We start from the raw sequence: 22,811 nt of genomic DNA on the forward strand, positions 1-22,811 counted from the left end.
ATCACTTTCGTAATTATGGACGGCTGTAGAGGCAGCATGGCTCAATATTTTTATTGAGGACTTCCAACGACTTTTTATGTCAAAGCCACATCGAGTTGCTGCGCTACGCCGAGCAAAAGGAGGTCAGGTATGATATTAGGGGTATCCCATGACTTTTGTCACCTCAGTGTAATTTTAAATGTTGGGAAGTCTTTTCTGAATTAATTAGTCTTGAGTGTAACCTTTCGCGAAAGTCAAACACTGAGCGTAAACAGGTCAGCCACGATGAGAATAGAAGATTTTGAAAACTAGTGCTAGATATGTAGGTCGGATTACAAATGAGGAGGTACTGAATCGAAATAGGGAGGAAAGAAATGTATGGCACTACTTGACAAGATGAGCTGTCTCTTCTCTTATTTTAAATTAACATCTAGGAATCTGGAGACCAGTTTCGTGAACCTACTGGTATTGGAATCAAGTGGGCATAAGACAGACAAGAGATGAATACACTAAAGAGATTCAGAACGATGCAGGTTGCAGTAGGTACTGGGAGAAGAAGAAGCTTGCACAGGATAGAGTAGCATGGAGAGCTGCATCAAACCATACTCTGGACTGAAGACCATAACAACAACAAGATAGACAAACTGTCTTAAGCCGATGGGAACGAAAGAAGACCTAGAGAAGGTCCTCAGCATAATGGTTCAAATAGCTCTAAGCACTATGGGACTTAACATCTGAAGCCATCAGTCCCCTAGAACTTAGAACTACTTAAACCTAACTAACCTAAGGACATCACACACATCCGTGAACTGGGCAGGATTCGAACCTGCGACCGTGGCAGCAGCGCGGTTCCGGACTGAAGTACCTAGAGCAGCTCGGCCACAGAGGCCGGCTCAGCACAATGGAAAGGATTTTCAGTGATGAGGATGGTGTGAATAAACTCGCGAAAAAGTACAGTGATGGTGTGCAGTATTGAAGAAAAATATGAATGTCTAAGAGTAGGATTTGGGATTGATAAGTTAGAAATGATAGTAGAATTTAGCCGGCCGGTGTGGCCGTGCGGTTAAAGGCGCATCAGTCTGGAACCGCGTGACCGCTACGGTCGCAGGTTCGAATCCTGCCTCGGGCATGGATGTGTGTGATGTCCTTAGGTTAGTTAGGTTTAATTAGTTCTAAGTTCTAGGCGACAGATGACCTCAGAAGTTAAGTCGCATAGTGCTCAGAGCCATTTGAACCATTTGATAGTGGAATTTACTTACTTGAGAAACAGGAACACAAGCAAATGTAGAAGCTGAAAGTAATTGTGAGCCGAATACAGCAGGTCAAAACTGCGTTTAATATGATAAAGATCTTAAGCTCTTACTCACCAGCAAGAACATCAGTATGGAAATAAAAGAACGGATCAAGAAAGTATTGGTTCGGAGTGTGGCCCTGTAAGGGTTTGAAACTTGTAAGATAGGAAAACCAGAGAGAAGGCGGTCGGAAGCCCTGGGGATTTGGTGTTACAGAAGGTTCGAGTGACAGTTACCAATGAGGAGGTGCTGAGAAGATTGCAGGAAGTCAGTTGTGCCTGGATCAACCGCCAAACAAGAAGAGACAAACTCGTGGGACACATTTTAAGACACGATAGGGTCACTGGAACAGCAGCAGATGATGCTATTGTGGGAAGAAATCGCCAGAGACGACTAAGGATGTTATACATGCAGCAGATTGCTACGTATGAGAAAATGAAAGGGAATGCGGACAAAAGAGAAGAATGGTGCACTTGTGCAAACCAACCTCAAGGTTGAAACGTAACACCTGGGAACTGTTCCACTTCATTAAAGTGTATTACCGCCAGATTCTCGCTCTCATTTGATTAATTGAAAAGCTAATAACATATCAACAGTAATCCGAAGCATAGCCAAGTATGGGCATAATGACATTTTATTTCACAAATCATACTGCATTTTCTGTTGGGATGTATGCTAAATTTCATTCTATTTCATTAATTTTCAGATTTTAACAATCAACGAGATTGTAGCTGAATGTTGTTCAATATCAGTTCTGCTCGAACTGTAGAAGTGGCTACTGTGCTGGTGTGATTTGTAAATATGCAACGATTCTTCAAGGCACACATTGTGCCAATTTAGCTCAGTTGTGCTGTTGCTTACTCTGGATAACTTCAAGACGGAAAAACGTTATTTCGAAATTCAAAAATGTGGCACTAATTAATGTCAGCAATTTGGTACTCTTGTCAGTTGCTGATATACCCAGATTTGGACTCTTTTTTTACAGCAAAAGACATCCTTTCGACGCAGATCACACAGGTAAATGTTCAACGAATTCATCTACCGATTCGCTTTCTGCAGATACTGTTATTTAACTGAATAACTTGAAGAATTTTTGTTACAGCATTATCTCAACGTAATTCAGTAATTTTATAAAGTTCTGTGCTTTAACTGACTTTCAAGTATTTGATCCCAGTCAGTTTCAGTTACTTGAGACATAGTAGGAATATTATTGCTTTTCTTTTTGTTACGGAAACTTTTCAATTGAACACCAACAAGAAGAATGAGACTTGATTAAAACCCAGGATCTGTTGATAGAACACCTGTTGAAGCAACAACGGATCTTCAATTTGGTAATGGAGGGAGCTGTAGAGGCTAAAAATTGTAGAGGAGGACCAGAGCTTGACTACAGAAGACAGGTTCAAGTGGATTGATGTTGCTGTAATTATACAGAGATGAGGAGGAATCCACAGCATGACTTGCACGGAAATCTGCATTAAGCCATTATTCGGTTTGTAGATCACAACAAAAACAACAACCGAGCTGTGCTGCAGATGTCCTTACGCTACAATTTCTTGTCAGAATTTGGGACACCATAGCTTGCGCCAATGTACAATCTGTTTATAAATGAATACCGGGGATTTAATGCTTTATAATATATATTCATTAAATTTACAGTTATGAATGATATGTCAAATGAAAGAGCAACTCTAACAGTTGTGTTTGTCACCAGTGTGCATGCATAGCGCGCAATGTTTCCGCCTCAATCCGCTAGACATCGGTAGTAGCGAAGATGGCGGCTAGTGAACAGAAAGCGTTTTGTGTTTTGCAGTTTGCAATCTGTAGTAACTGTGCAACGTGCGTTGTGGCTGAAGTTCGGTTGTGATCCTCCAAGTGATAATAACATTCGTAGATGGAAACATCAATTTGAAGATACCGCCTGCCTTTGTAAAGGGAAGAGTGCAGGACGACCATGAGTTAGTGAAGAGACTGTTGAACGAGTGAGAGAGAGTCGTTCACTCGTAGCCCAAAGAAATCAGTCCGGAAGTCTATTCGTGAATTTCAAGTTCCCGTGTCGACTGTTTGGAAAGTTTTAAGAAAACGCATACTGTACATCTACGTCCATACCGTTTGCAGTTATTACAGGCTCTAAAGCCGGCAGACCATGGATTACATGCCAACTTCGCAAACGAAATGTTGTTTCATGACAATAAGGATTTTCTGGATCATATTGTCTTCATATTATGGAAATGGAAGAGGATGTAGATGAAGATGAAATGGGAGATAAGATACTGCGTGAAGAGTTTGACAGAGCACTGAAAGACCTGAGTCGAAACAAGGCCCTGGGAGTAGACAACATTCCATTAGAACTACTGATGGCCTTGGGAGAGCCAGTCATGACAAAACTCTACCATCTGGTGAGGAAGATGTATGAGACAGGCGAAATACCCACAGACTTCAAGAAGAATATAATAATTCCAATCCCAAAGAAAGCAGGTATTGACAGATGTGAAAATTACCGAACTATCAGTTTAATAAGTCACAGCTGCAAAATACTAACGCGAATTCTTTACAGACGAATGGAAAAACTGGTAGAAGCGGACCTCGGGGAAGATCAGTTTGGATTCCGTAGAAATGTTGGAACACCTGAGGCAATACTAACCTTACGACTTATCTTAGAAGAAAGATTAAGAAAAGGCAAACCTACGTTTCTAGCATTTGTAGACTTAGAGAAAGCTTTTGACAACGTTAATTGGAATACTCTCTTTCAAATTCTGAAGGTGGCAGGGGTAAAATACAGGGAGCGAAAGGCTATTTACAATTTGTACAGAAACCAGATGGCAGTTATAAGAGTCGAGGGACATGAAAGGGAAGCAGTGGTCGGGAAGGGAGTAAGACAGGGTTGTAGCCTCTCCCCGATGCTATTCAATCTGTATATTGAGCAAGCAGTAAGGGAAACAAAAGAAAAATTCTGAGTAGGTATTAAAATCCATGGAGAAGAAATAAAAACTTTGAGGTTCGCCGATGACATTGTAATTCTGTCAGAGACAGCAAAGGACTTGGAAGAGCAGATGAACGGAATGGACAGTGTCTTGAAGGGAGGATATAAGATGAACATCAACAAAAGCAAAACGAGGATAATGGAATGTAGTCAAATTAAATCGGGTGATGCTGAGGGGATTAGATTAGGAAATGAGACACTTAAAGTAGTAAAGGAGTTTTGCTATTTAGGGAGTAAAATAACTGATGATGGTCGAAGTAGAGAGGATATAAAATGTAGACTGGCAATGGCAAGGAAATCGTTACTGAAGAAGAGAAATTTGTTAACGTCGAGTATAGACTTAAGTGTGAGGAAGTCGTTTCTGAAAGTATTTGTATGGAGTGTAGCCATGTATGGAAGTGAAACATGGACGATAACTAGTTTGGACAAAAAGAGAATAGAAGCTTTCGAAATGTGGTGCTACAGAAGAATGCTGAAGGTAAGGTGGGTAGATCACGTAACGAATGAGGAGGTATTGAATATGATTGGGGAGAAGAGAAGTTTGTGGCACAACTTGACTAGAAGAAAGGATCGGTTGGTAGGACATGTTTTGAGGCATCAAGGGATCACAAATTTAGCATTGGAGGGCAGCGTGGAGGGTAAAATTCGTAGAGGGAGACCAAGAGATGAATACACTAAGCAGATTCAGAAGGATGTAGGTTGCAGTAGGTACTGGGAGATGAAGAAGCTTGCACAGGATAGAGTAGCATCGAGAGCTGCATCAAACCAGTCCCAGGACTGAAGACCACAACAACACCAACATTGTCTTCAGTGATGAATCGACCTTTCACCTTAGTGGACATGTTAGCACTCACAATGTGCGCATCTGGGGCTCAGAAATTCCTCACAAAGTGGTACAAATGTAACGAGATGCCCCTAAAGTGACTGTTTTTTGTGCTGTATCCCGGCAGAAAGTTTATGGGTTTTGGTCTGCCGGCTTTAGAGCCTGTAATAACTGCAAACGGTAAGGACGTAGATGTACAGTATGCGTTTTCTTAAAACTTTCCGAACAGTCGACACGGGAACTTGCAATTCACGAATAGACTTCCGGACTTCTTTGGGCTACGAGTGAACGACTCTCTCTCACTCTCTTTGGTGAACCTACTGTAAGTGGCACTTCTTATCTTGATGCACTAGAGCAATGGCTCTTCCCTCAGTTGGAAGAAGATGAGCCAGAGATCTTCAGTTTCCAGCAAGATGGTCCGCCACCTCACTGGCATAGCGAAGTATGCCATTGGTTGAACTTCACTGTACCTAAGCGCTGGACAGACCGCAAGGGGCCCAGTGACAAGGCTTGCTTTGCATGGCCTCCACGTTAAGCCGATCTAACGCCATGCGATTTTTTCCTTTGGGGCTTCATCAAGGATCGTATGTACGTGCCTCCGCTACCTGCAGACCTCCCTGAATTAAGAAACAGGATTGAAAAATGGTTCAAATGGCTCTGAGCACTATGGGACTCAACATCTTAGGTCATAAGTCCCCTAGAACTTAGAACTACTTAAACCTAACTAACCTAAGGACATCACACACACCCATGCCCGAGGCAGGATTCGAACCTGCGACCGTAGCAAACAGGATTGAATCAGCTGTTCAAAATGGTTCAAATGGCTCTGAGCACTATGGGACTTAACATCTGTGGTCATCACTCCCCTAGAACTTAGAACTACTTAAACCTAACTAACCTAAGGACATCACACACATCCATGCCCGAGGCAGGATTCGAACCTGCGACCGTAGCAGTCGCGCGGTTCCGGACTGCGCGCCAAGAACCGCTAGACCACCGCGGCCGGCGAAGCAGCTGTTGCTACAGTGACTGAAGACACACTTATCAACGTTTGGGAAGAACTCTGCTATAGACTTCATGTGTGCCGTGTGACAAATGGTGCTCACATTGAACATTTATAAGGTTCTTGGTAAAACTGTTTGAGTTGCTCTTTCATTTTACATGTCATTTATAACTGTAAGATTAATATAGTAAATACACTACTGGCCATTAAAACGGCTGCACCACGAAGATGACGTGCTACAGACGCGAAATTTAACCGACAGGAAGATGATGCTGTGATATGCAAATGATTAGCTTTTCAGAGCATTCACACAAGGTTGGCGCCGGTGGCGACACCTACACCGTGCTGACATGAGGAAAGTTTCCAACCGATTTCTCATACACAAACAGCATTTCACCGGCGTTACCTGGTGAAACGTTGTAGTGATGCCTCGTGTGAGGAGGAGAAATGCGTACCATCACATTTCTGATTTTGATAAACATCGAATTGTAGCCTATCGCGATTGCGGTTTATCGTATCGCGACATTGCTGCTCGCGCTGGTCGAGATCCAATGACTGTTAGCAGAATATGGAATCGGTGTGTTCAGGAGGGTAATACGGAACGCCCTGCTGGGTCCCAGGCCTCGTATCACTAGCAGTCGAGATGACAGGCATATTATCCACATGGCTGTAACGGATCATGCAGCCATGTCTCGACCTCTGACTCAACAGATGGGGACGTTTGCAAGACAACAACCATCTACGCGAACAGTTCGACGACGTTTGCAGCAGCATGGACTATTAGCTCGGAGACCATGCCTGCGGTTACCTTTGACGCTGCATCACAGACAGGAGCGCCTGCGATGGTGTACTCAACGACGAACCTGGGTGCGCGAATGGCAAAACGTCGTTTTTTCGGACGAATCCAGGTTGTGTTTATAACATCATGATGGTCGCATTCGTGTTTGGCGACATTTCGGTGAACGCACATTGGAAGCGTGTATTCGTCATCGTCATACTGGCGTATCACCCGGCGTGATGGTATGGGGTGCCATTGGTTACACGTCTCGGTCACCTCTTGTTGGCATTGACGGCACTTTGAACAGTGGACGTTACATTTCAGATGTGTTACGACCCGTGGCTCTACCCATCATTCGATCCCTGCGAAACCCTACATTTCATCAGGATAATGCACGACCGCATGTTGCAGGTCCTGTACGGGCCTTTCTGGATACAGAAAATTTTCGACTGCTGCCCTGGCCAGCACATTCTCCAGATCTCTCACCAATTGAAAACGTCTGGTCAATGGTGGCCGAGCAACTGGCTCGTCACAATACGCCAGTCACTACTCTTGATGAACTGTGGTATCGTGTTGAAGCTGCATGGGCAGCTGTACCTACCTGTACACGCCATCCAAGGTCTGTTTGACTCAGTGCCCAGGAGTATCAAGGCCGTTATTACGGCCAGAGGAGGTTGTTCTGGGTACTGATTTCTCAGGATCTATGCACCCAAATTGCATGAAAATGTAATCACCTGTCAGTTCTAATATAATATATTTGTCCAATGAATACCCGTTTATCATCTGCATTTCTTCTTGGTGTAACAATCGTAATGGCCAGTAGTGTATTATACAGCGTTAAAACCCCGATATTAATTTATTAACACCTTGTAGTTAGAGTGTACCGCCTCGCTTCGGCCATCTTACGTCTTATCTTGCTTCCTAGATAGGAAAATTTTCCACTACTTTTGCCTCCATTTTGTCTTCCTAATTTTTGATATTCAGAAAATCGCTGGTCTCCTTTGAGATGCTCGTCACCTCTCTCATCTTCCCTTCTCGGGTGGTAATGATCAGGGATCAGCCTGGGTGGGAGCATATCTCGTGCGCTCTGTCTCCGAAGCGGGGAATGCTCATTTCGCCAGCAAACTCCGCGTCTACTCTACGAAGCAGGCTATCGCGAAAATGAGAGGAGAGACTGGCTTGCTCCGAGAGGTGAGTTGCGAGAGTGCGAATGGTGGGCGGGAGGGGGAACGGAAACGTTCCCATTGAAGTGAGGCCGCACGTCCAACATTAAAAACAGTTACTGCTGCCACGGCCGCGGTCGCTGTTGCACACACTCGTGCACACCTGTTCCGCGCCGCCGACCACCGGACCGCTACGAGATGCCCGCCGTCTGCTACTTGCTGTCGCTCTGCCTGACGTACTTCGCGCACGCACAGCGTTACGGTAAGTAGAGTTACAGCTCAGCAACATTCAACACACTGAAAACAATATTCTTCCAGTTCTGTCCCACTCCCACTTGCACACCAGTCTCTTCACCAGCTGCTGCCTCCAATCACGTTAATTCGATCCCACTCCGACTGTCTAGAAATAACTGTACACTACTGTGTTCACAGGATAACTGCGTAGGTAGCGCACAGGACTACAAGGGTAACACTCAAAACGCCATAACCAGTTTGCTCAGAAACTTAGCTCAGTGGGAGAGGAGTGAAAATGAGCGAACGCGTGTCCCGGCTAGTCCGTTTCTGAGAAAACGACTTTCAAAGCTTGCGACGTGATTTATATGCCTCCACGCGAGCCGTAACTTCAGCTGGAATGGTGGCGCTGTGGCCAGCATCGCGGCATATTACTTTCCCGCTCGATGTTTGAAACCTGGTTATTACTTTTATTTATTTATTTATTTTTTTCATTTATCTATCCATAGCTGTTGAACGCTACTGCGCGAATATTTCTTTTCAAGTTAGGGGATACAAAGCCGCTAAATTAATTGTAAAATTGCAACTGGATTTCACAATAAGTACCGCACATTCATTATGTGATACACAGGGTGTAAATTTTAAGTTGACAACCCAGAATAACTCGGAAAATAAGCTTCACACGAAAAAAATGTGTAGAATACAAAGTTGATTATTTTCGACGGGGACATCTGCTGGTGCTAAAGTTAGTGCGCCACCCCAGGCCCCTGGGGGTGGGGCGGGAGGCAACTTTAAAATTTCAAATGGGAACCCCCAATTTTTATTGCAGAATCAGATTCTACATAAAAATACTCTGTCCATTTTGTCTTAACATTTGTTTTGATTCTTGGTAGTTGGCACTGTAATTCAAGAAAATCCATGTTCTCATTTTTGCGTGGAAAATGGTTACGGATAAATAAAAAATACTTATTTACTTCGTAAATTTTGATTCGCTAAAACTAAAACTATCCATCTCTCTCGGTAGGGTGGGGTTTGAGAGTGAGGAATTAGAGTTTTACAAATATTGACCCAAATATTAATTTTTTCCGCAGATTTGGATAAGTTTTGTTATTAAATATTATTTTTTTCCGCAGATTTGGATAAGTTTTGTTTGTGTCAACATTTGTAAAACTCTAATTCCTCTCTCTCAAACCCCCCCTTTGTGGGGAGAGAAGGAGAGTTTTAGTTTTAGCGAATCAAAATTTACGAAGTAAATAAGTATTTTTTATTTACCGTAACCATTTTCCACCCAGAAAATGAGAACATGGATTTTCTTGAATTACAGCGCCAACTACCAGGAATCAAAACAAATGTTTAAGACAAAATGTACGTAGTTTTTTATGTAGAATCTGATTTGCAATAAAAAATGGGGGTTCCCATTTGAAATTTTAATGTTACCTCCCGCCCCACCGCCAGGGGTCTGGGGTGGTGGGCTAATTTTAGCACCAGTAGATGTCCCCCTTGAATATAATCAACTTTGGATTCAACACATTTCTTCGTGTGAAGCTTATTTCTCAAGTTATTCTGGTTTGTCAACTTAAAATTTACACCCTGTATGTGTGTATGGTATCTTCAACCGTTACAACCTTTTTAAATTCTCATATTCTTGTATTTCATTCCTACATCAATTTTATTCTTATGTTTACTCTCCAGGAATATTTGGTACAATCCCTTGGATTCTACCGATCGTAAAAACATTCGAAACATGGTGTGTACCGGCAGACGCACCAGCACCGGTAGCAGAGCAGTAGCTGTCTGATACACAGTAATTTAGTTTCGTTTCTTTTTTTTTCACGTGCTTCTGCAAAAACACCCGTGTATTTACTGTGTAGATTAGTGGTTACACACAGGAAGCGGCTAATAGGATATCAGAATACTGTGGCGTGTACATGTAACTTTTTTAGATTAGAGAAAGCCTCCGTTAGGATCAAAGGTGATTTGCCTGATAAATTAGCCACATTGTGCTCAGAGAACGTTCGGCGTCGCAGATCAGAGATAGAAAAGGTTAATATGATTTTACTAAATTGCAGGAGTATCCAAAGATAGGTCTCAGAATTAGGAGCACAAAGTTAGTTGAAACCAGACGTTAATGACAACAAAATCCTAAGTTCATATTGGAATATTTATCGTAAGGATAGGGTAGTTCAAAATGGTTCAAATGGCTCTGAGCACTATGGGACTTAACATCTGAGGTCATCAGTCTCCTAGAACTTCTTCTTCTTCATGTGCCGTCTCCTCTAAGAAGGTTGGCTGTCATCATGGCAATTTCTGATCTGGATTTGGCTGATCTAAGGAGTTCTGACGTTGAACAGTTGTACCAATTTTTTAAATTGTCAATCCAGGATGTCCGTCTTCTACCCCTCGTTCTCTTCCCACAAATTTTCCCTTCTAGTATTATTTGCAATATTTTGTAATTTACTCCCCTAATAACATGGCCTAAATATTGTAGCTTCCTTACTTTAATAATTTTAATTAATTCTTTTTCCTTTCCCATTCTTCTTAGACATCTTGATTAATAATCCTCGACACCCAACTAATTCTAAGTATTCTTCTATATGCCCACATTTCAAAAGCTTCTAAACTGTTCATGTCCTTCTTTTTCAATGTCCACGCTTCCATTCCGTATAATAATTTTGAGAATACATAGCATCTTAGCAACCTCATTTTTGTGTTTAAACAAATGTCTCTCGAACAGAATGCATTTTTCATCTTATTAAAGATACTTCTGGCCTGTCCTATTCTCGATTTAATTTCTTCTGAGCTTTCATTCTCCTCATTTACAATTGTTCCGAGATATTTAAATTTACGTACTTGATCGACTCTTTCCCTATTGATTGTAAGATTTTCTTGTTGGTGTGTTTTAGATATCACCATGAACTTAGTCTTGCTTACGTTAAGAGTCAAGCCAAATTCTTCACTTTTTTCTGCGACTTTGTCAAGAAGTAATTGTAGATCTTAGAGATTTCCAGCTAGTACTTAGAACTACTTAAACCTAACTAACCAAAGGACATCACACACATCTATGCCCGAGGCAGGATTCGAACCTGCAACCGTAGCAGCAGAGCGGTTCCAGACTGAGGCGCCTAGAACCGCTCGACCACAGCCGCCGGTGATAGGTTAGTCGCCAATGGTGGCGGCGTCTTTATTGGAGTAAGGAATTCGATAAAATCTAGCGAGATTACACGGATTCCGAATTTGAATTAATGTGGGTGAAATTGAATATCAAAGAACGGTAAAAAACGGTGATCGGATGCTTTTATAGACCACTTGGGTCAGAATCTGTAGTTATAGAGCTCTTCAGACAAACTTGTATAACATAGTTAATGATTTTCTGACCATGCCGTTGTAATAGAGGGTGACTTCAACTTGCCTGGTATAAATTGGGAGTGTCATGCTACCAAAATTGGTTCCAGAGTCAGGGATTCGTGTGTCGTCGTTGAGAATATCTTGTCCGAAAATTACTTTGAGCAGATAGTTGGAGAACCAACTCGTGAGGGTAAAGTTTGAGACCTCCTGGCAACAAACAGACCTGAACTTATCGAATCAGGTAACGCAGAGGAAGGTATCAGTGATCAAAAGCCTGTGATAGCATGTATGACTACGGGTCTGACAAAGAATTGCAAGAAGGGTAGGAAGTTGTTTTTGCTTAGCAAGAGTGATAGGATACAAATTTCGGACTACCTGAGCGGTCAACAACAAATATTCGGTAATGAGGACGAAGATGTGGAGAATAAATGGAAAAAACTCTCAGGAATCGCGCAATGTGACCTAGACAATTATGTTCCGAGTAAGGTCTTAAGGGATGGGAAATACCCACCACGGTTCAAAAGTCGTGTTAGCAAATTGCTATCTAAACAAAGAGAACTTCATCTCAGATTCAAGAGAAGTAAAAAACCTAGCTGGCAAACAAAAGCTGAACGAAGCGAAAATGATCGTAAGGAGAGCAATGACATTGAAAGTAAAACTTTGTCAGCCGATCTGAGTAAAAACCCTAAGAGGTTTTGGTCGTATGTAAAATTAGTAAGTAGGTCAAAATCATCTATTCATTCACTCAGTGACCATACTGGCACCGAAACGAAGATAACAGACAGAAGGCCGAAATATCGAACTGGGTCTTCCGAAATGGCTTCACCGCGGAAGATCGTAATACGGTCGCTCCTTTCAATCGTTGTATGAACGACGAAATGGCAGATATTGAAATAACCGATTGCGAAGTAGAAAAACAACTAGAATCGCTTAGTAGTGGAAAGGCATCAGCACCTGAGATACCTATAATATTCTACAAAGATTATACGAAAGAACTTGCGCCGGCCGTTGTGGACGAGCGGTTCTAGGAGCTTCAGTCCGGAATCGCGCTGCTGCTACGGTCGCAGGTTAGAATCCTGCCTAGGGCATGGATGTGTGTGATGTTCTTAGGTTAGTTAGGTTTAAGTAGTTCTAAGTCTATGAGACTGCTGACCTCAGCTGTTAAGTCCCATAGTACTTAGAGCCATTTGCACCATTTTTTAAAGAACTTGCCGCCTCCCCTCCAGCAGTAAGTTTGGTAGATCGCTTTAGCGACGAAGGGTACCTAGCGACTAGAAGAAAGCGCAGGTCATTCCCGTTTATAAGAAGGGCCGTAGGACAGATACACATAATTGTAGACCTATATCGTTGACGTCAATCTGTTGAAGAATTATGGAACCTGTTTTATGCTCAAGAATTATGACGTCCTTGGAGAAGGAAAATCTCTATTAAAATGAACATGGATTCCACAAACAGGAACTCAGCTGCTCTGTCCCTCCATGAGGTCCACAGCGCCGTAGGCAACGGCGTTCACGCCGACGCCATGTTCCTTGACTTCAGAATGTCATTTGTCACCGTTCCGCACTTTCTTTTAGTGAAAAAATAAGAGCTTATCGAGTATCGGAGCAGATGTGCGACTAGATGCAAGACTTTCTTGCAAACAGAACGCAACGCGTCGCTCTTAACGGAGCAAAATCGACAGATGGTTCAAATGGCTCTGAGCACTATGGGACTTAACTTCTAAGGTCATCAGTCCCCTAGAACGTAGAACTACTTAAACCTAACTAACCAAAGGACATCACACACATCCATGCCCGAGGCAGGATTCGAACCTGCGACCGTACCGGTCGCGCGGTTCCAGACTGTAGCGCCTAGAACCGCTCGGCCACAAAACCGACAGTGGTAAACGTAATTTCCAGAGTACCCGAAGAAAGCGTGATAGGACCGTTACTGTTTACAATATATATATGATGTAGTTGAAAGCGTCGGATGCACTCTAAGACTGTTCGCAGATTATGCGGTTGTCTGTAACAAAGCAGCAACTCCAGAAGATAGTAACGATTTGCAGAATGACCTCCAGAGAATTGATGAGTGGTACAGGCTCTGGCAGGTGACCCTGAATGCAAATAAATGTAACATACTGCGCATACAAAGGAAAAGAAATCCACAACCGTATAGCTACATTATTGATGACAAACCGCTGGAAACAGTATCAGTCATAAAATATCTAGGAGTAATATATGAAAATAGTAACTGTTCTCGAAAGAACAGATACCATTGATGACCGTGCAACTTCTCTAGAATAAATTATAATTAATTGAACCCTCAGCTGCCGACAGGTGCTGTCGATATACCTCGATGGGGACAGCTGAAAATGCGCACAGGTTGCCCGAACTCTAACGGGAATCGTCACCTTAGTGTGCACGAATAATTAGTGGATGGGCAAATATCTATTAGGTACATTATGCATGTAGATTGTGGACAGTTGGGAATGTAGGTCTCGCGGGAAGCGTGCAAGGGATAAGTCCCTGCAGTCGCGCGATTCATCTGTGTCCTTGGTGGCTCAGTGCGGCTCTCGCAGCCGAGCGAAGCAGACGTGCGGTGTGTGCTCTCCGCTGTCAGAGAGAGCCCGCGCGCCTTGTTTACTTTCTTCGGCCGACACTAACGTGACGCCGTAGCGCTACAAGACCATGGCAAACCAATACAGAAGATCAACCTTGAAATTCACATTTCGGAACGACTTTACCCGACCAAAGGCGCTCGAAGTCGAACGCTTTTTAAAAGAGGAAGCCAAGATCCCGGCTGCCGACATTGTCGGCATTCATTTTTCGATCGTCAGTAGCACGGTCTACGTAAAGCTCATAAACGAAACTACATGCGACAAGGTGCTTCGTGAGATGAAACAAGAACTCCGCTTCTGCCACGCAGATGGCAATGTTGGCAACGTCGAGGTTGGCCATGCCGCAATGGGACTGCGGACTATCCGCATATTCGAACTTCCATTTGAACTCCCGGCGGCAGAAGTTGTAGCGGCGCTCCGCCCCTACGGCACGGTACACGAACACGTGGCTGAAAAATGGACCCAGTTTAAGACGTATCCCGTACTCAATGGAGTACGCCAAGTGCGCATAGATCTCCAACGACACGTGCCATCCTATCTACAGATAGGAGGATGCCGGGCCATAGTTATTTATGACGGCCAGCCGAAGACGTGTTCCGGATGCGGCAAAGAAGGACACCTTCGTTCCGAGTGCCTCCAGCGTCGGATCACACAACTCCCACCGAAGGACGTTGCACCACCAGCGGCGAAGACTGTTCTACCCGTGACTTACGCGGCGGCGCTCACGACGTTCTCCACACCACAGACACGGCCGACCGCTTCAGCGGTACAAGAATCACTTTCCACGGACAAAAACCTGGATGATCCGCCGACCTGGCCAGTGGTGGAAAATAGTACTACGACTCTGGAGCTACCGAACGCGACAGACATTGACGCCGGCAAGATGGCAATTGATTCCCTTATTGTACCGACCGAAGCGTTTGTTCCGGCGGAGCGTGAGTCAGTGCCGTCTTCTGACAATGAAGGCCATGTACGGAAACAGCGATCACCGAAACGCCGAAAGCGCCGTCGTCGGACCGTGTCGGAACACAGCGGTTCGCATTCGGCCGGGGAAGAACAACTGACCTCTCAAGAAGCCAGCCGCGAAGCTGGGGCTGTTTCCACTGCCTCCAACCTTGCAGAACAGACAGAAAAACATGCAGCTTCCGAACATCATCCCATTGACAGAAACAGTGAGCAGCGGGAAGGTACCAGTGCAGGCAGCGAAGTCGCCCGGTCCCTTACTACCAAACATTCCGAGGCTATGGAACATGAACAGACATCCGCGCCCGCTTCGTGGGCCGAGGACGTCGAGACACAAGATCCCGACCCGCGGCCAGCTGAGGCGCCGCCGGATCATGCAGCATAAGCAGCGCAGGGAGGACCGCGTTTGGCGGGGGGTGACATTACTTCCGATGTTCGCTTCTCTCCAACTTCAACATGGATAACCTCGCCCAAACAACGCGTTGCCAGGCTTACCGCCTGGCGACAATGAATATCAACATGATCAGTTCTCCTGTCAAGATCCAAATTTTGAAAGAAACCATACGAGCCATGGGAGTTGACTTTGCTTTCCTACAAGAAGTGAAACCGACTGCACTACCGCACTTTTACGGTTACGCCACACATGTGACGCCCGGTAGCCCTGCAGACACCGGAGTGGCGATATTAGTGCGTGAAGGTATTGAAGTTACCGACGTCACGTTTCTTCCCTCCGCGCGGGGAATAGCATTTACGGCACTCAACACCCGATTCATTAATGTTTACGCGCCGTCGGGTACCACAAGACGTCACGACCGCGCCAGATTCTACTCCACAGATGTCGCTCCCCTTTTCCTTGGACGATACGACCACAGCGTCTTCGCCGGCGATTTTAATTGCGTACTTCATCCCAAGGACCAAATCCCACATTACATGCCTTGTCCGGAACTGGGTGCGATGATCCAAGAACTTCACTTTTGCGACACGTGGGAAAAAGTCCACGGTAACCGCTCTGGCCACACTCATCTTACCAGTCATTCGGCCAGCCGACTTGACCGCATATATGTGTCACAAGATCTCACACAAGGTGTGGTGGACGCCGAATTATGGCCTCAAGCCTATTCCGATCACAGTGCCTATATCTGCACTATACACCTACGCCCCCAACAAGTCTGGCGCAGCAATGGCTTTTGGAAGCTCAACATAACTCATCTCCAGGACCTGGATTGCCGTCGGCAAGTTGCAGCAACGTGGACTGACTGTGAACGCCGCCACCCACGATACACCTCGACCCTGGAGTGGTGGCTCCTCTGTGCCAAACCAGCAATCCGTAGGACACTTATGCGATATGGCAAGGACGTGACTGCGTGGCATCGACAGACCCTCGATTTTTACTACGCGGCACTCAGGGACCTCGACGCCTTACCCCCTTCCCCGGAGAGACAACATGACCAAAGCAGAATCAAGGCTCACATACTATCATTGACGAAGCGTCGACTAGAAGGTGCAGTAGTCCGCTCGCGACGGCACGACCGAACGGTTGCAGAGGAACCCACTATGCACCACGTTGTGGCGGATAAGCGCCGACAACGTCAACATTTAATCACACAACTCAGGACACACGACGGTCGCTTATGTACGACCCAAGCAACCATAGTAAAGGCGGTGGAGGATCATTTTCGTCATCTTTACGAGGAAAGAACCGTCATTGACGAGGCCACTACTGAAGTGTTACAGCAGATAACACGTACTATCGACGAGGCTACCGTGAATGCACTAACAGAGGAAATCTCACTCGAAGAAGTCGAAGACGCCGTGGACAAAGGTGCGGCCAATAAATCTCCTGGACCTGATGGATTGCCCATCGAATTCTACCGGACTTTCCGTGACCTCATGATGCCTCGCTGGGTTATAATGTTCCGCGAACTTATGTCTCCAGACTGTGTTGTGCCGCCAGCGTTTGTAGAAGGTCTCCTCATACCAGTACACAAGCCAGGTGGAGGGCTATCGATTAACGACTATCGGCCGCTTACAATGTTGAACGCCGATTACAAGATTTTCACCAGGATTATGGCGAGCCGTATTAAGACGACTTTGCCGATGATCCTCGCTCCAGAACAGACGTCGCAGGGGGGAGAAGCCAACATACACACGGCCACCGGTGACTGCAGGGACTTAATAGCGATCGCTTCTGCGTGCCGTCTGAGAGCGGCGATCGTCTCCGTCGATTTCAACCGCGCCTTTGATAGAGTGCACCAAAACTTCCTCCTACGAGTGATGGACTGTATGGGATTCCCCCCGGGCCTCATCGACACCCTACGGCGTCTTTGGACCGCAGCCAGCTCACACGTCCAGGTCAATGGAAGGACGGTAGGACCAGTACCCATTAAGAGGTCTCTACGACAGGGTTGTCCCCTTTCTACCTACCTTTATGCAATCGCACTCGAGCCACTCCTAGGGGGCCTTAACCACCGCCTATCTGGTATCACGCTGCGGGACGTCACCTTTCGCTATAGGACATACGCTGACGACCTGCTACTGCTGGTTCGTTCCAATGACGAAGTTCAAAGCGTACTAACCTGGATTGAGCGATACGGACAGGCCGCAGGCAGTCTTCTGAACATCACCAAGTCGGCGGCGTTGGACATTGGGCGTGGTCTCGGACCGGAAGCCCTCGCTCCCCTCCCACCAGTTTCTGATCTGCGATATTTGGGCATCACGTTCAAGAAAGATGTACGTCAAACAGCTGCAGCAAACTACCGACGGTTATTACAGATCATACGTGCAATGGTGCGACTGAACCTGCTCCGGGACTTGAATCAGCTACAACGTGTTGAATACTTGAACCTCCACGTAGCATCCAAACTCAACCACGTGGCACAGGTCCTCCCACTACCGCTGCAGATAGGTCGCCGGCTTCAGGCGGCCTTCAGTTACTACGTTTCCGCAGGTCATATCTTTAAAGTACGATACGACACTCTTACCCTCCCAGTGCACAAAGGAGGGCTGGGATTGGTCAACGTCAGGGCGAGAGCAGCTGCCCTTTACATGAGCAACATGAGGAAACGATGGAAAAGTCAATATACCTCTCTCACGGGTCGTTTACTACAGGTTCTGATGCCAGCCTCTAACGTCCCGCCGGTGTCGGTTGCCCACGTCGCACCACAGCTCTCCCATGTGTCGACCTTCATTCTTGATTACAGCTATGTCAGCTTGAACCTCTCCGCCACACGTCCACCGAAGGCGAAAGATTTTTATACCAACCTTCTGCGGGCTGTTCACCATAACGTGGTGGAAAACAAGTACCCTACGGTTCACTGGCCAAGAGTGTGGAAAACGATACACCACCACTTTCTGTCATCCACGGTGCGTTCGAAGTGGTATCAGATCGCCAACAAAAAATATGCCACACGCCAGCGACTTCACACTATCGGACTGGCAGACTCCCCTTATTGCCCAGATTGTCACCTTTTGGATACAGATGAACATCGTTTTACTTGCGCATCATCGTCCGGAGTTTGGCGACTAACACAGAAGATACTGGCTTGTTACCTCCGGGTCACACCTGATATGATTGACCCGCAGACCCTACTCTGTCCCGATGAAACTTACTTTCCGGCTGCAAAATATCATGCGCTTACATGGTTCAAGGGACTTACCGTCGCCTACATCTTTAGCGACGGAGAGAAAGAGCAGCTTGATTACTGGTGGTTCCTACAAAATGCTCACAATGCCCTCGAACGCACACCGAAATACCGTACGCTCTTCGCAAATTATTTACGCAGCGTTTTCGTTAACCCCCCACTCAGCTGGGGAGTGCCAGGCTGTGGTTAATGTGCTGTGCCGCATCACACTAACGGCTCAACGCTCTGCCTTGTCAGCCATGACCAAAGGAAGAGACAAGCTGCTGCAAGGCTACTGTTTTCCTTGAGGCACTAGCGAAGCAGAGTGCCTCCGTTGCAGATGCCCTTCAAAGGCGCTATTGGAGATTTCAGATAACGATGGCAAGGCTCCAAGTGGAACCACTTACATTATTGAAGAACCTTTTAGTTAGAATTACATCAGTGGTTTATATTTTTATTTTTTTGATTACTCTTTTATGCCACCTTTGTTGTTGTAACACTTACTTGTAACACTTAGTTACTAGAATTCTCATTTGTACACGCTCCCTAAATGTAATCATATAAAAAAATAAGAAAAAGTGGCAACGAAAAAAAAAAACAAAAAAAAAAAAAAGATGGATAGAGGATATGCCATGTAAGCAGGAGATCCCGGGTTCGAGCCCCAGTCCGGGCACACATTTTCAGCTGTCCCCATCGAGATATAACAACAACACTTGTCGGCAGCTGAGGGTTCAATTAATTATCTTTTATCTAGGAATAACCAATTATGCAAAGCGACTTTAAGGGGAATGACCACATGAAAGAAGTCGTTTGAAAAGCAGATGCCAGATTTTTTTGTAGGAACAATATTAAGGAAATGGAACTCATCCACGAAGGAAGTGACTTATAGGGCGCTTGTTCGAGCGATTCTTATTGTTCATCTATCTGGCATCCCTTTTAGATAGAGGTGATAGAAGAGATAGAGAAGATCCAACGAAGAGCTGCACATTTCGTCACGGGAGCGGTTAGTCGGCACGACAGCGTTACGGAGATGCTCAACAAACTCCATTGGCAGACGTTGTGCATCAGGGTGAGATTTACTGTTGAAATTTCGAGAGAGCACTTTCCGGGATGAGTCGTCTAGCGCAATGACCATGAGGAGAAAATTCTAGAAATTACAGCCAATCCAGAGACTCACCGACAGTCGCCCTTCCCACGCGCTATTCGCTAATGAAACAGGGTTGGAGGGCTCAGTTAGTGATACAAAATGTACCCTCCGCCACAAACAACTAGATGGCTTGCGGAGCATGTGTAAGTAGACTGTTTAGGGTTTATGTTGGTAACGCCACGAAGTGCTCTGTATGAAAATCGCTGACTGCGCTGGTTGGACTCATTGTTGGATGTGAACAGCGCGTAGCGTTGGGCATTTGTAGGTGAGCCGCCAGCAGTGGTGGATGTGGAGAGAGAGATACTAGAGTTCTGAGAGGTTACTATAAGCGGACGATCTGGACGTGTGTCCGCCAGAAAAAGGAAGTTTGTAAAGATGAATGTCATGAATTGATATGACTGTTGAACATTATTAAGGTAAATACATTGTTCTCTATCAAAATCTTTCATTTGCTAACTATGCCTATCAGTAGTTATTGCCTTCAGTAGTTAGAATCTTTTATTTAGCTGGCAGTATTGGCGCTCGCTGTATTGCAGTAGTTCGAGTAGTGAAGATTTTTGTGTGGTAAGTGATTCATGAAAGGTATAGGGCATTGTTAATCAGGGCCATTTTTGGTAGGGATTATTGAAAGTCAGATTGCGTTGCGCTAAAAATATTGTGTGTCAGTTTAGTGATGGTCAGAAGAAGTAAAGAGAGAAATGTCTGAGTACGTTCAGTTTTACTTAGCTGTTTCTGTATCAAATAACGTAGAAGTTTTCCAGCACTGTCATTCTTTAATTTTTCAAAGGGGACGTTTCACCTGGTGTTGATGTAGATGTAGAAGTTCTGAACACCACCAGCATCGCGCGAAGGCAGATTTGCCGCAGCATTTCTTCGTCTGAAACTCACTCAGGAATGAAAAGGCTTTAGCGTTGCTGGAGATTCACTCGTTGGCAATTATTTCGCGGCAAATCACGCATAACATAGCACTTTACCAAAATCAGGCGTTTACCGTTGATTGTGAGTGTAGTAGTTTTCTACAGACAGGAACATGGGGTGCAAAAGCGTGGACGCACGTTGCTAGCCACTGTGCCACCACTTCGGCTGAACAACTTACCCGCTAAAAGGCATGTGAAGTACCTTGAAAACTTGGAACTTCCCTATCTCAGAAACGGACGACTGTCTACGGAAACGCCGAGACACTGAGTGATGTTTCTGAGGAATCGGGTTATGGCACATTGCGTGTTCTTCTCCTAAGGTCAGATGCTGATAAGGTGTTACTTGCTCTTTGTTCAGTTTCATGCAGTAGTACTGAGAATACGTCAAACCGAAGTAGCCACGGGATGTCGGTACGGCGCTGATGTTTACATTTTCCGCTACGACCCAAACATTAATGCAACACTTATTTGTCCTGGTTTTACACAACAGTGGTGCTGAATTGTTGTTGTTACGGATGCAAATCGAAATTCATCACGGGAGGAGGCTACTTTACCTGGAAGGTTCTAGTAAGAGGCGCTTTATATGCTGATTCATATCGAGGTACAGCATAACGAAGACAAGTGCTACATAAATTTAAAATTATACAGGGTGATTCAAAAAGAATACCACAACTTTAGGAATTTAAAACTCTGCAACGACAAAAGGCAGAGCTAAGCACTATCTGTCGGCGAATTAAGGGAGCTATAAAGTTTCATTTAGTTGTACATTTGTTCGCCATTTCAGCCAATAAAGTTTTTGGTCCCTTTTTCTTCGAAGGTGCTACTGTAACTGGACTACAGTATCTGGAGATGTTAGAGAATTGGCTGTTCCCTCAGCTCGAACAAGAAGCACAACAATTCATATTTCAGCAGGATGGAGCGCCACCACATTGGCACTTATCTATCCGTAACTACCTGAACGTCAACTACCCGAGGCGATGGATCGGCCGCCAGGCAGCCCGTGACAGAGCACTTCATCACTGGCCTCCAAGAAGCCCTGATCTTACCCCCTCCGATTTTTTCTTATGGGGGTATGTTAAGGATATGGTGTTTCGGCCACCTCTCCGAGCCACCATTGATGATTTGAAGCGAGAAATAACAGCAGCTATCCAAACTGTTACGCCTGATATGCTACAGAGAGTGTGGAACGAGTTGGAGTATCGGGTTGATATTGCTCGTGTGTCTGGAGGGGGCCATATTGAACATCTCTGAACTTGTTTTTGAGTGAAAAAAAACCTTTTTAAATACTCTTTGTAATGATGTATAACAGAAGGTTATATTATGTTTCTTTCATTAAATACACATTTTTAAAGTTGTGGTATTCTTTTTGAATCACCCTGTAGTAGCGTAGGTGTCTTGAATACGCATTTAGAGCAATGTCCATCTGCAGGTGAAAGTTACGACGGTCTGGTTCAGTTCCTGCACAGTACACAGTTTCCAAACCACTGTCGTGATTTTAAAATGGTCACGATAGGAAACTACACTACTTTTACCTATGACGTGGAATATAATGTTTTAGTTTCCCTAAGGATGAACTGAAATCTAAAATATGATAATACAAAGTAAGAACGGGAGAATTTCATCTCTAAAATATTTCTTAGTGTAAGTAATTATTCGTTAAGTTGCTACATGTCGTGGTCCCCAGTTCGTTGCTTTTCGGAACACATTCACGTGGTCGCACTAGGAAATCAGTTCGCGATATCACCTTTGCATCACTACATATTATAAATTTAGGACACTCACCATATTTTTGTGCTGGCCGCTGTGGCCGAGCGGTTCTAGGCACTTCAGTCCGGAACCACGCGGCCGCTACGGTGACAGGTTCGAATCCTGCCTCGGGCATGGATGTGTGTGATGTCCTTAGGTTAGTTAGGTTTACGTAGTTCTAAGTCTAGGGGACTGATGACCTCAGATGTTAAGTCCCATACTGCT

General features: G+C 45.0%; 1 protein-coding gene across 1 annotated transcript in view; it reads left to right on the forward strand.

Moving 5' to 3' along the window:
- Nucleotides 1-8,216: 8,216 nt before the first annotated feature.
- The window catches only part of LOC126474755 (uncharacterized), a 103,748-nt gene continuing 89,153 nt past the window's right edge, over nt 8,217-22,811 (forward strand). Inside the window, exon 1 of the mRNA XM_050102232.1 lies at nt 8,217-8,280. Within this exon, the coding sequence (XP_049958189.1) occupies nt 8,217-8,280 (64 nt within the window). The remainder of the gene's footprint in view (nt 8,281-22,811) is intronic.

Source organism: Schistocerca serialis, chromosome 4 (genome assembly GCF_023864345.2).
Source record: "Schistocerca serialis cubense isolate TAMUIC-IGC-003099 chromosome 4, iqSchSeri2.2, whole genome shotgun sequence".
Taxonomy (NCBI): domain Eukaryota; kingdom Metazoa; phylum Arthropoda; class Insecta; order Orthoptera; family Acrididae; genus Schistocerca; species Schistocerca serialis.